The 14,707-nt window shown below is 39.7% G+C and overlaps 1 protein-coding gene across 1 annotated transcript; it reads left to right on the top strand.

Moving 5' to 3' along the window:
• The first annotated feature begins 959 nt into the window (after window positions 1-959).
• Window positions 960-14,191, top strand: DRD4 (dopamine receptor D4). The gene is made up of 4 exons (XM_053448723.1): window positions 960-1,320; window positions 3,321-3,433; window positions 5,658-6,214; window positions 13,837-14,191. The coding sequence occupies exons 1-4, from the start codon at window positions 1,081-1,083 to the stop codon at window positions 14,037-14,039; spliced, it is 1,113 nt and encodes a 370-aa protein (XP_053304698.1). The 5' UTR covers window positions 960-1,080; the 3' UTR covers window positions 14,040-14,191.
• Window positions 14,192-14,707: the final 516 nt, after the last annotated feature.

Below are 14,707 nucleotides of genomic sequence, written 5' to 3'. Positions count from 1 at the left end.
CCCAGCTTGAATTTGGGCTACATGGTGGGCAAATCCCTTAAACGTGTTTGTATGTATGTATGTATGTAAAATGACATGCTAGACATCATCATGGTTGGCAGCACTTAAATCCACCGTCAATCAGTAAAGATCTGCTCACATTGTGGCTCCTCAGTATGTTTAGTATTCATGTCCATCTGTCTCTAAGGGCTTCATAGTAACTTTCACTTAAGTTAGAGAGTGCAAATATTCCCAGCCTGAACCATTTGCTTGTGACAGTTGGAGGTGATTGTGTGAATGTTGTTTAGATGCTTGTATATGAATGTGTGTTGGAAGCCAGGTGACAGCAGATAGAAGCCCCGTCGTCCTCCCTCCCCGACACATTCTCTGCTAAACCAAGCTGAGCTCTGCGGCTGGGATGTGAGCAGGTCTGAGATCTCGCTGCTGATTGGAGCAGCGCCCGGACAAACCCTCTCTACCTTAATCGGCTTTCTTCTCCTGGACGCGACCCACTTGCAAATTAATCACCTTGGGATCGTTCAGTTCTTCGGGAAGGAGAGATGAAAGCTTTGGATCCTCCACCTCCATTTACATCAAGCTCTGAGTCACCGCTAGAAACTCATACTTTACCTGGGGTGCTTATGTCTTTATGGGTCATCTTGTACTTTTGACAGTTCTGCAGTGGACAGCAGTGTACTTGGGTTTGTACAAAATGATTCTTCAAGGACATCAAAGTTTTCCACCATCATGGGGGCACGGAGATCAGTGATGAAAGTCATGGGGCTGGCAGAAGGCGCTGAACAATCCTTGTGAAATCATTTGGGACTTCCTTGACATAAAACCTCCTGTGGAACTTTCACTTTATAGATCTTAGAATGGGATATAGGATATCTGTTGAAAGGATCACTGGTGGTCCAATGATAACATCCCATAGGGTGCACCATTAAAACAACAAGCGCATTAGATGAAGTATCCTTGGGATGAGCTGTTCTTTCTGGAAGACAAAGAAAGACATGTTTTAGTCAACTCAGAATACACCCTGACAGGCTTAGGATCCTCTGCTTTTGTGGAGCAGTGGATTGTTCTTCCAGGAAAGAAGACATGGTCAGAAATATCTCTAATCAAACTTCTCACACCACAGAAGACCCTCAGTATAACTATCTGGCTTTGGTCTTTGGGCTTCTATTGATTGTCTTTATTATTTGTGGAAATGTATTAGTGTGTCTTAGTGTCTGCACAGAGAAAGCTCTTAAAACCACCACTAACTATTTCATAGTCAGTTTGGCTGTTGCTGACCTGCTCTTGGCTGTACTGGTTCTACCCCTCTATGTATACACAGAGGTAAGTGTTCGCCTACTTAAAATGCACCCATGCGATTGATATATATATGTAACCATTTGGCTTGTTACATACGTTTTCATTTTACATTTTCTGCAGTTTAAATGTAAACCTATGCTATGTGTATAGTATGTATATAATATGTATACATATTTAGACAGAGCAGTACTTACACATATGTAACAATTATACTGAAATTGTAGATTCACCTGTATATTGATATAGATATATGTTTTTATGTTATTAGTGCAAACATATGACATAAGATTTTAAACGTTTGATTTGAAATTTAGTATCATTATAGTGTGCAGAGGAATTAAGGTTATAAGTGGATGCAGATTTGTATTTCCCAAATCATTTGCCAAGTCCAAATTGACACTTTCTGTATTTCCCTCACACACAATAACAGTTAATTGGCAATTACAAACCAATTCTTTCTACACTCATACTTTTTTCAAAGATATGTTACAATACATTGCATGAAGCACATGTAAATAAGTTGAGCCTAATTGTAGTATCCTGTTTTGTGTCCAATTAATAATTGTAATGTAAGAAAGCAGTATAGCCTTATAATTCTTCTTAACAGAGGTGTTTTGACATTTAAACTGGAAGTGAAAATAATAATCCCAATAACAGAACCTTTACAGTCTTTACAGTCATCCAAGGCAACTGCTGATGATGCCACACTCAGGTCAAACAGCTTTATTCACTTAATTATCAATTCTACGTCACCCCCTACGTCACCCCATTAACAGTACTTTATGAAGAGAAAATGTTTTGTTGCAAGAAGGGCAAAGTTGTCCCTCGATAATGAAAAATGAATGTGGTAAAATGAAATCCATGAACTCTAACCTTGTTAACTTAGTGTTGAATCGCGCACAAGGCAACCTAGGCATCTCCCTAAGCTACTTTACCTATGGTGCCATGGAGTATTAATCCAGACCTGCAATAACTAGGCTTCACTCAGCGTCAACTAGTTTCTTCTAGCAGGAGGAACCAGACAGGCCCTTGATAATGCATAGTAAATGGTTTGACATGAAATGTTTCAAATCCATAGTAATTCACCTACAATCAGAGGTGTCGCAACCCTGGTGCAGAGGGTGAGGACCGCACACGGGTGACACCTTACAGGGGGTGACACCACACCAGGCAGGGAACTCTATGCGAATGTAATCCGCCAGGGATCACCCTACCATAGCACGGCTGCGGCAGTGGCACTGGCAAATCATCACTGGACGGCGGAGGAGGAATTGCGGCACCACGCACTTCGAGGGGGTGACACCATGTGTCATTGCACCAGGTGACACCAACCCTAGTGACGCCACTGCCTACAATTACAGTTTTGTGGGTTAACCAAGTGGGATTTCATTAAATTTGTCTTTGTAACTGCCTGCTACTCAACAGCTAAAACTCAACAAGAGATAAGGATAAGTATTTTTGATGTGTTAGGGTCCAGGTAAGGACACATACACACAAAGCTTGGTTTGAAGACTAATTGCTCCCATCACAAGAGGTGGTGTCATATGAAGTTTTGATGTGGGTTTTCATTTGCTACAGAAACAGAACTGGCAAAAACATCCTTTAATGCGCAAGACGTGTCACATGTAAATACATTCAGGCACTGTTACTGAAAATTCTTGTGCGGTTATGAATGTTTTATCTTAGTACGCTATCTTATCAGACTTATAGACAGATCTGGGCTAACAAGGTCCTTCTATAATGTTACCATGTAGTCTTGTTGGTGGGTGCTAGAATTTGAGATTCAGGACTTAATACCTGTGCATTGAGTTTGCTGGTACTCAGTTAACGTAACTGACCTTGGGTTTTGGCCACTGTGCCATATGGCCATTTGTCTTGGTTTTTCAGGAAAGTAGAAAATTCCCATCCACCTATGGATGTTCTCAAAATATATGAGTTAGGGAACACTGATGTGTACAATGGTGTTTTCTGCCCTCCACCCCTGTATCCCTTCTGTCATACTCAAACTGTTTTCTTCTATTTAGTTTCTAGGGGGTGTTTGGACTCTGAGCCTTGTGCTTTGTGATGTTCTTATGACTATGGATGTCATGCTTTGCACTGCCTCCATCTTCAACCTCTGTGCGATAAGTGTAGACAGGTAAGTTTTTTTTTCTATATGGCACTGAGTAAAATCTATGGGTGAAATGTAGCTGTCCAGATGTTGATAATCAGAATTTAGCTTACCGGGTATTATTGCAGGTATAGCTCTAGAACATCTAAAGAGCTACCTGTTGGCTGCATCTGATTTGAACCATGAGCAGGCAAGCTGTGGCATTCCAACTGTTGTTGGAGCTGCTGTAGCTAAAAAAGCTGAAAAGCATTTTGTATGTATGTGTATATAAGTGTATATATACCCAGATAACTCTATTGTATAATAATTGTGTATTTGTTGAACCCGAAAAAGATATCTTTTATTTTATACATTAACTTTTCTGTGGGGTTTTGGTTTGGTTGAACACAACCCTGATAGAGGAGCTCCCCACCAGAAGATTTATGCACAGTAAAGATAAGTGTGAGTTTGTATGCATGTATGTGATTTAAATCAAGCTTAATTTTTCCATGAACATTAAAATAAATGACATGTCTTCCACTAAACAGTACAGTATAAAAGTTACCTAAAAGCAATACTAGTGCTGGCTCTACAGTTTCTAGCACCCTAGGTGAAATATGTTTACAGTGCAGGATGATCCACGGTACAGGGGGCAACAGCCTTCTGGACTGACCCTATTTTTCCAAACAGGGCTAGCCCACTTGCAGTGGTAGGTCTCAGCAACGTTACGTAACATGACGCTACGTGACCCAGCGATATTAGCGTTAAAGGTCACAGCATATTGGAATTGCTGTAGAGAACGGCTCAGTCAAGGGGAATGTTTGGGGTAGAGTGTGTTTATGTTGAAGTATTTTTGTTGTATTGGGGGAGGAGGAGTGAGACAGATCCATTTGGCTTTACATGCTCCCAGGGCCAGAAGATGCCTGTCCTACCCTACACCCCTGGCTTAAAAGATGTAAGGGAGAAGACATATATGCCATATCAGAGGAACATATCTTTTTCCAGTGCTCCCATGTGGTACTGCTGCCCATTGTGTTCAAGGAGTGATGACAGTGCCAAAGCAGGGCACTGTGGATGCACCAGAAATAGGTCTATGCTGATGACGGCTGCATAGATCTGACATTTGCACGAGAGAAGAAAATACTCTGTATAGTGAAGCTAAATAAAAAAATTAGATTTAATTTAGGGCTTGTATTTTGTCTAGCCCTGCTCGATTCTGTTCTCTTGGCTGAGAATTTTATGGCTTTTACTCCACACTTTATTGTGTTGATCTATCTAGCTATCACATATTTGTATCAACCATTAATGTAATAAAATAATGTAAATTGTGGGTGATGTTTATAGTGTAGGACAAATGATATACACAAAAATGGGTAATCTTACATGAATGAATTCTGTACAGATCCAGAGTATCTGCTAGAATAATTCTCTTGCTTTAGAACATGACCCTTTGTTCTACCATCTCTCATTCTGAAGTTAAAACCCTTTGTGCACAAGAAAGTTTTAATGTCTCCTAACTTTCTCCTCTACTTTGACCATGTTGAGGGCATGTGACCTTCGTTGTGCCTTTAATCTTCTCTGATCTTTTTCTTGCTGTGAACGGGTTTACAAAAAAGAACAATTCAGTTGATGTCTTGAAGATACTTTTTACAATAGAGAGAATATATCCTGCAATAATTCATAAAAAAAATAAATTAGATTGGCTTTTAAATCCTCAGAGTTAGCTGACCGAAGGTTTGTTTGTACATAAAACAGAATGTTGCTTAGGCACACCTTGTGGCATTTTGTGTTCAATTTCTTTATACTGTAGTAACCCAGGCAGAAAGGATTCTGGGAATTAGGGATTAATTAATCTGCAAATGGCATTTCAGAAACAAGGGGCGCTGTACTCTTAATGACTCACATAATCAACATGGCAGCCACAGCCGTGAAGATACCCTTTAGTAGGGCTGGCCTACTGCCCGTTTTTTGTGTCTAGGAATCATTGAAATTTAACATGTTGCTGCCCAGCTTTTGTGCTTTTTTCTAGGAGCTTATAATAATTGGTGGGTATGTGCATCATGGTGCTCTACAGTTAATAATTGAAATGTGTCTTTAAACACATTAATTAAAATAAGATACATTATATGTAGCAAACAATTAACACAATTAAGTTAGGATTCTGGTTCCTAAGGCCTGGTATCTTTGCATATTGTGTCCTTTTCATAATGCTTTCATGATGTATTTGGATTGTAATGTTCAATGCACAACCCTGTTCTGTGTTCTCTTACAGGTTCATTGCTGTATCCATCCCATTACATTATAATAGACAGCAGGTGGACAATCGCCAACTCTTCCTAATCTCTACCACATGGATTTTTGCCTTTGCTGTGGCCTCCCCGGTTATTTTTGGACTTAACAATGTGGCAGGCCGGGATCCAAGTGTCTGTAAATTGGAGGACAATAACTTTGTCATATACTCTTCTATATGCTCTTTCTTCATTCCGTGTCCCATTATGTTAGTACTGTACTGTGCCATGTTTCACGGACTTCGTAAGTGGGAAGAGACCAGAATGTCCAAGTTACGGAGTCATATGTCTCCTGGAAGAAAGCCACCATGCCCAAACCTCTTATTTGATAAGAGCTCTACAGACAGAACATTTGATGAGCTCCACCTTTATACCCAGCCAAACTGCCATTTCTCAAAGGCTTACGTGGACAATGGTCATGGTATACAGACTGTAGCCTACCCACACCTCAAATACTCAAATAGCATGGAGCCTGAAAGGAAACAGGCCAAGATAAATGGACGGGAAAGAAAAGCTATGAGAGTTCTCCCAGTGGTTGTAGGTAAGTCAATACCTTCAATAGAATGAATAACTGGGAAATTTTAAGATGTAAACACATATCTGGATGATGCTAGCCCCAGATAGTATTAAATGGAATGGGAGTATTGGACAGGTAGTGGGAATCGATAAATGCAACTCCTATGCCTAGGGAAAGAGGAGAGTGACTCGGAATGACAAGTTAACATTGTTGAGAAAGATACCTTTATCACAGGACCCTCAAGATATGTATGGGACACAGAGCCTGTTTGAAACAAATAAATGCACATACGCAGCAATAGGAATTTAATTGTGATTCGTGTCTTAACTGCATTTATCCACATACTGGCAAACACAAACCTATCTTGATCTTAGGTTTTGCCTGGGACAACTTGTTCTGAGCCCTAATCCCTGTGTTTGTGTGTGCAAAGGGCTCCAGGAGACGGGCAGTAGCCAACGGCAAATTAAATGTTTTTTATTAAAATACGTCTCATCTAGCAGTCATTTGGAAGAGCAAACCAAACTGTTTGCTGCACTGATACTTGGTAATAAATCAGGCGTTACTGTTCCTTTCAAAGTGCTCTTCCACAGCATTACTGAGCCTTCTAGACTACCAAGCAACATATATTAGATAACAGATGTCTTAGATAACAGTCTTTTGGGCTGGGTAATGGAGATAGATAGACATGCACAGGTATCAGTGTAGTTTAGGCCCTGGGAAACCCAAAGAAACTAGTTTTTGGTAGAGATAGTCACATGGTGCATGATGGGGAGCAGATGCCCTTCCAAACGGTAATGAAGGGTAAAATACCAGACAGTATAATAACAGCCAACTGTGCCTTGCAGATGAATGTGAATGTTTCACTGTGTTTATAAATACAGAACTGTTGATTCTATTAACCCCTGTATTCCAACATGGTGTTAATTAGCCTAACCAGAATCTCGTCATTCCTCTTTTCTGGGTGACACAGAAATGGCTTAAAGCATGCAAGATGGCACAGATGACACATAGCTGCAACAGTATTTATATTTAGGAGTAAACCATTATTTATTGAATATGGCATAGGTACGGGTAATTACAGTAATAGTACAAGGGGGTCGGATATAATAATTTCAGTTATTGTGAAGCTTTTCTTAATAAACTATTATTTGTACCAGGGTTAAAGCATATTTTTTGATGTTGTCACGTTCTGTACTTCACAGCTCTTCACAATAATAAATGTAATGGTGTTTACCAGTTAATATAAAAAATATATACAGTATATCTTAGAAACCCGCCTTAAGTGTACACTATGGAGGAAGCCATTGTAACGTCACAATGCTAGGATCTGTATGACCATCCTCTCCCATTAGGTTATTGCTCCCCTACTCCCAAGTTGCTGATTGTTGTTGATTGGTTCAGACAGCCATTGTACAGGTGGAAGTAGGAGTAGGGAGATATTGTCAGGAGCCAAAATTGTTAATATGAGAGAATCTCTTTGCCCTGGATGTTCCAATAGATTGTTATGTATAAGATAAGACTCTCCTTCTGAATGGACCAAGTATTAGGAATCGTGAACAAAATGTGACGTGACACCAATTTCCTGTAGATACTACATACTGGTGGGGGAAGCTTTACTGGAAATTAGACTTGTGCATTCGTATTCGGGCGATTATGAAAACAAACACGAAGGGTGCATTTCGTTGTTCAGCCCAAATAGCGAACAAACGAACATGGTGGCGGCAAAATGTATACGAAGACACGTCTTCTTTTACTAATCTTCCTGGTCCCTTCCCCATCTAGCCTACCTTATCTACGCAGCATCAGAGGGGTTAATGGGAGCGGAAATCCAATTGGTTGATGCTAGAGGAGTCCCCTGCTGGCAACCAATAAAGTCATTCATATGGCCCTTTCACTCCGTTAACCGCTGCGATGATGTAGTGCGTACTGCGTTAACCCTGTATTTACCCCTCCAACAAAAAAACGTAGAAAAAACTGAACACGAAGAATGTACACCAATATTCGCCCAAACGGAACACAGGAACGGGCGAATATTCAAGAAATACGCAGATTTTTTTCCCCACAAAGACAAACATGAAGAGTTGGCCGGCGCCCACGTCTACTGGAAATCATATGCAGTCAATGAAAAAGAAAGTACACCCCTCTTTGAATTCTATGGTTTTACAAATCAGGATATAATAACAATCATATTTTCCTTAGCAGGTCTAAAAATTAGGTAAATACATCCTTAGATGGACAACAGCGCATGACATATTACACTGTGTCATGACTTATTCAACAAAAATAAAGACAAAATGAAGAAGCAATGTGTGAAAAAAACTAACTACTGTTTCTATAGGGATTAAGATTCTAAGTAGTAGACAGGTGCTGCTAATCAAATGTCCTTGCTTTATTGACCATCTGCAAGTGTGACCACAATGCCAAGCAGGAAAGACATCAGCAATGATCTTTGAGAAGCAATTGTTCTTGTCCATCAATCTTAGAAGGGTTTTAAGGACATTTCGTAATAATTAAAAGCCCATCACTCTACAGTAAGAAAGATTATTCGAAAGACAGTTGCAAATCTTCCCAGAAGTGGATCTCCCAGTAAATTTATCCCAATATCAGACCATGCAATGCTCAGACAAATTGCAAAAAAGAATTACATCTCAGACTATACAGGCCTCAGTTAGCATGTTAAATGTTAAGGTACATGACAGTACAATTACAAAAAGACTGAACAAGTAGTTTGTTTGGAAGGGTTGCTAGGAAAAAGCCTGTTCTCTCTAAAAAGAACATGGCAGCATAGATTAGGTTTGCACAGTTGCATCTGGAACATTGTCCTTTGGACAGACAAGTGTCTCCAAAGTGAAGATGTTTCGTCATAATGCATAGCACAACGTTTGGGGAACCAAACACAGCATATCAGCCCAAACATCTCATACCAACTGTCAAGCACGCTAGTGGAGGAGTGATGATTTCGGCTTGTTTTGCAGCCACAGGACCTGGTGCCTGGTGTGAGGCCATTTGTCCAACAGCTTAAGCTTGGCCAAAAATCAGGTCATGCAATAGGACAGTGATCCCAAGCACACCAGCATTTGATCACATATCTCAACTTTCCTGGGAAAAACAAGTTTCTTAGTTGTAACCAAATTTTGCAAGAACAAATTTAGACTATATGAAGTTTAAAGAAATGTTTTATTTCAGTTATGCTTAACCCCTTCGTGAGAAGTTGTACCTTTTGTGACGATGTCTTAACATCTCTGCTAATGAAAAAAACCTGCTAAATAGATTCTACTATTTGTCCTGAGTTTAGAAATAATGTTTTCATTTTTTGCACATTATAGGGCAATAAGTACAAGTAGCATATTGCTATTTCAAAATTTTCATTTTTTACTAAACTGGTCATTCTGCCCTATGTGCCAGTCGGGGCAACTTTGAACCCCCATCAAACCATATATTTTTGAAAACTAAACACCCAAAGGTATTTCAAATGCTAGTATTTTAACTCGTCCTATGTACTAATTCTACCACCAGTCTTTGTCAAATGTTTTTTTTACACACATAGTACTTCAGGTATGAATTTCTGGTATAGGTATAGGTCACTGCCAAACAACACCCCAATATGCCTTCAGGAACATCTCCTGAGTACAGTGAATGCATAAGGGTTGTTTGGGGGTTAAAAGGTCATATTTGGAAGGTGCTCAGTTTTTAAAATATTTTGACATCTGGTCAGTTTGCACCCATTCCCTATTTGTGACATCTTTGAAACCAGTCAATTAACCCCATCAAACCATATATTTTTGAAAACTAGGCACCCTAGGGTATTTCAAATGCTGGTATTTTTACTCTTTTCTTGGAAGGATTTTTTAAATATTTTTTGGACATTTTTTTCAACTGGATGATTCCCCTTACGGTGTCATGGTGACATCACTGGGGTCTTTTTTATGAATAATTTTTAGAACATTTTTATTTTTTTCACTATTTTTCATTGTTTAATTTATTTCAATGAGCACATAGTGATTAACGAGTTGGGCTCCATTGACCTGCATTGGCTGCAGTACCTGTTCTCAGTTCTTTTTTAATGGTGAATACGACAGCTTCTAGGAGCGATTGTACTGGGCCACTGCATTTTGTTTTAGTGTTGGTGGATTCCTCAATGTCAAGCGTTGATTGTTTAACCTCATGTTGTGCCAGGCACATCAATTGTCGTCAAGGGGTTAAAGTAACATCAGATGACAAACAAAGACAATGCTTGTAAGCAATGCCCTTGTCACTGTTCTCTTCCTCTCTGCTCCTCATAGTAATGACGAGTTGGAGGGAGACAATTAAGAATGACGAAACAATGATTCTTGTGTCCCAGGTTTATGAAAAAAATGTATTTGATATTTTTTACTTGACTCTAAGGGGTTCATTTTTAAGATTTTTAACATGTTCTGGTCCTGTAGGGATTAAATGCATATCAGAGTCAATTTTACACCACTGTACATAAATTGGTGACAAAATGAGTTCACTTAACTCAGCAGGAAGCATTCGTATGAACTCTTCTACTGCTGAGAACTTCCTAGTGTGTGTAAGAAGTGTCAATGGAACATTGATGCTTTGCAAACATGCATGTGGGTGTTCACTAGACTTGTGCACGGTGAGCAAAATCGCTTTGGAAAAAAAATGTGTTAAGTTTTTGTTACGTACGTTTTTGGGCAACAAATTTGGTTTCCCAGACATTCTGCTCGGATGAAATTCGGGTGCCATTTTTTATTTGGAAAGAGATTAGGGTGGCATTCCTAAATGGGGAGGTCCCTGATGCCTTCCGGACTCACCTTTCATTATAGCAATTAAATTAAAAAAAAAGATTCCTCAAGAGTAAGGATGTGCAGTAGAAGTAGTAGAAGAGCACTAGTCATGGGCAGGCAGACACTGGCAGATGATAGGAACATGCAGTCCGGGGAGCAGGACTCAATTTCCACAATATTATGGAAATTAAAAAAAAGGTTCCCTCAGAGCAAGGATGGTGAAAGAGGTGCAACAGCAGTAGTAGTAGTAGGGCACTGGGCCTGGGCAGGCAGACAATGGCAGATGATAGGAACAGGACTGAAGTTCCTCAGTGTTATATCTTATACATATTATATTTTCACCAATATGTATTGCCTGTCACTGTCTTACACTCCAACTCCCATCAGCCTGTAACTGCTGCTACTGAAAAGTTAAAATGGCGTCGGCACACGCTTCCCCTTCCCCTTGTAAATGCTTATTGGCCAGAGTGAAAAAAGGAGAAACTCCCACAGGTTTTTGGACCCATCAATCGAAGCCTTTACCATCAAAGTGACCACACTCCATTTTTTTGGCTGCTTCTACCTATCAATCATTGATATGTACCCGCCTATACACAGTCCCTCCCACTTTACCTCATCAACGAGCGCCAAATGGCTTGTAATAGCGCCACAACAGTTTTCGGCAGTTTTGTTGATTGAACAGGCAACTTTGACAAAAATAAAGTTTGTATGAAAACAAATGCACAAGTTATTACATACAGAATTTGAAAAATGGATAAGAACCATTTGGCACATCTAGCCTGTCCGTTATGCCTTGTTTTAACATTAAAATTAGGGCTGGAGTGGGCTTTAAGGATGTGAAGACAGTGGCTCTCCACTTACTGGTTTTCCAAGATTTACCAAGTTTTACCAAGCATCTCAGAAGTTTCATAACAAATCTGACAAGAGGCATATTTTCCATTACAGCAGACCCTACAATCAACAATATGAGATTCACTGTGGCAGTGCGTCAAATCGAGATCTCACGTGCCAAGTGTCACTAGCTTTACCAAAAAAGGAAATGTTTGATAAACATTTTGTCCAAACAGCACATTTCCATTTATCTTCTGCTTTTGTTCTGTACGTTTCCTAAACCTGTTTAACCCCTTAAGCACTAATGGTATTTTTTAACACTTAAGGACAATGGGCTTGTAGCACTTTTGCTATCTTTTTTCCAAGCATATTTAATCACGCAAATGATATACATAGACAGTGCAGATGAAGAAAAATATATTGATGTATTTAGGTATTTGCAATAGTATGTTGTGTTTTTCCAATGTAATTGGGTTAAAATTCTATCATGTCTATATACTTTTTTTTTTATTTTGTTTTAGTTTATTTTATTTTTTTTTTTTCCCTAAACCTATAGGCCTGATCCGGGTAGCTGTACAAAGACTGTTTTAGTACTCAAGCCAGCTATCTTTTTTGTCTCTCTCTGCCTTGAGATCAGTGTAAGGCAGGGAGACGCAGCAAGCACATACAGGGGCAATGATGGTGGACATAGGTTGTGCTCAAACAGCTTAATAATACCATTGGTGTGACCAAACAGCTTAACAGTGCCATCTTTGTGCCCAAATAGCTGAATAGTGCCATCTTTGTGACCAAAAAGCTTGTCTCTGCCATCTTTTGTGCCCAAACATCCTAACAGTGCCATGTTTCTCCCCAAACAGCTTAACAGTGTAATTTTTGTCCCAAAACAGCTTAGCAGTGCCATAAATTGCTTGTCTCTGCCATCTTTGTCCCCACACAGTTCCATGGTGCCACCTTTACCCTCTAACATCTTCCCAGTGCCATCTTTGTGCCCAGTAAACTTAACAGTGCCAATCATGTCCATACCATTACACATATGCTTACACACACATATAAACAGGCTCACGTACCAACACTTATACACTCTTAGATATATAGAGTCATACATGCATACTCCCTCCCTTACCCTCTCCCTCCTTCACTCATTCCCTTACCTAAATCACAGCTTTCCCCCGGCTGTGAGCAGCCAACCATGGGGTCACATAACTCCCACTGAGCAGGGATTGTGAGTGAGGGGGTATATGTGGTTCATGAGCCCCTTTGGGGTTATTGTATGTGCATACTCTCTCATCAAACTGGTAAAAATGCATGCCCTTGCAAACTCATATGTTTGTGAATATACTGTTTAAGTTGCTTTGCAAGTGTTGCATGCAGCCTTAGGCAAGTCTGTGCCTCTTAAAAACATTCTGTTACTTTAACCCCAAAAGGGAAGGGAGTGGGAGACGTACATGGTATCTTTGCCCAGAATGTGGTTTTTTATTAACTCTTCATCAAATTGTGCGGCGGAAAGAGGTGTGTGTGTGTGACTATGAAATAACAATTAAATATCTCTCATCCTTCCCCTCTTTCCTCCTTGATGTCCAAAATGTTTGCTGAGTATGAGTGTAACAGTGTTCTACGGCCATAAATACCACTGAATGTGTATAGAAACAACTCTAACCACAAAAGTTTGCCTATTATGGTTGCCACAGACTGTATAGTGTAGGGTGGTACTAATGGTGCTTAGCATGGAAGATAACGTGTTTGCGTATGGATTGATTAGTCTGATTATATACTAATCTAATTAGCTGTACAACCAGTTCAGGCTCAGAGTGAGAGGACCTTTATATAGATTCGCACGCAGCAGTTTCATCTGCAAATAGGGATAGCCTGACCTGTAGGAAAGTGGATTAAATCAGCATTGTTTGGTCTGTAACAAAGAATTAGAATTAAAACGTTGCATATAAAACATATTACCTCTAATGGCATGTGTGCTTGAATTTCATTGCTGCTTCTACACTTCTACCACTCCGATCTTATTTAACCCCTTGTCTTTCTCTTTTGTAGGTGCGTTTCTTTTCTGCTGGACACCTTTTTTTGTGGTTCACATTACCCGGGCTGTCTGTGAAACGTGTCATATCTCTGAACCCCTGATCAGTATTGTCACATGGTTGGGATACGTCAATAGTGCTTTGAATCCGGTGATATACACGATATTCAATACCGAGTTCAGGAACTACTTTCGCAAGGTACTTAGGATTTGCTGCTGACACACCTGAGCGACAAAGAAGAATAGCTTGATCAACCAGGACAGTTCTACTGAAGCTTGGAAGAAGACAATTCCTATTGTAAATGCATTTTGACTTGAGAGGACCTGTAATAACACATATTTTATAAAAGGGTATGCATATTATGACCACACTATGGCTCTAGGGATTCTTGCCAAAAATATCTGTAGTTACTCCGATAAAAGGAATGCGCATGTCTTTAATTTTTTTGTGTCTTGATAACCTAGGACACTGCTGTTATTAATACCTTCATCATTAGTGCTGTTGCATTAAATTCTAGGAGTGGACAACCAGTATGCCTCTCCATGAACGAACAGTATAATATACAAAAGCATAAGAGAGGCTTTCAAATAGCAGCAGCTAAAAAAGGAACTGAATTGTGAATGTACACTGCAACTGTATACCCCATTGAGCTATAATTCAGTGGATATTTGTCCATTTGTCAGTGGTCATCTGGTTTTAAACGTTCATAATTTGTTTTATAATTCACTAATGCAAATGAAGGCGATCCTCTCCAAGGTGCTGAAAGCTAAATTTCTTGGGGGGAGTCATAAAAGCTCTGCAGCAAGTGGATTTTATGATATTTCTCCCATCTTATGCTTAATGCGAGGTGGTGGTTTATATAGGTCAATAAATGCATTGTTTGATAC

The sequence above is a fragment of the Spea bombifrons genome, chromosome 10, assembly GCF_027358695.1.
Source record: "Spea bombifrons isolate aSpeBom1 chromosome 10, aSpeBom1.2.pri, whole genome shotgun sequence".
Taxonomy (NCBI): Eukaryota; Metazoa; Chordata; class Amphibia; order Anura; family Pelobatidae; genus Spea; species Spea bombifrons.
Note: the sequence above shows the minus strand (reverse complement) of the source record. Positions and strands in the feature narration are given on the sequence as shown.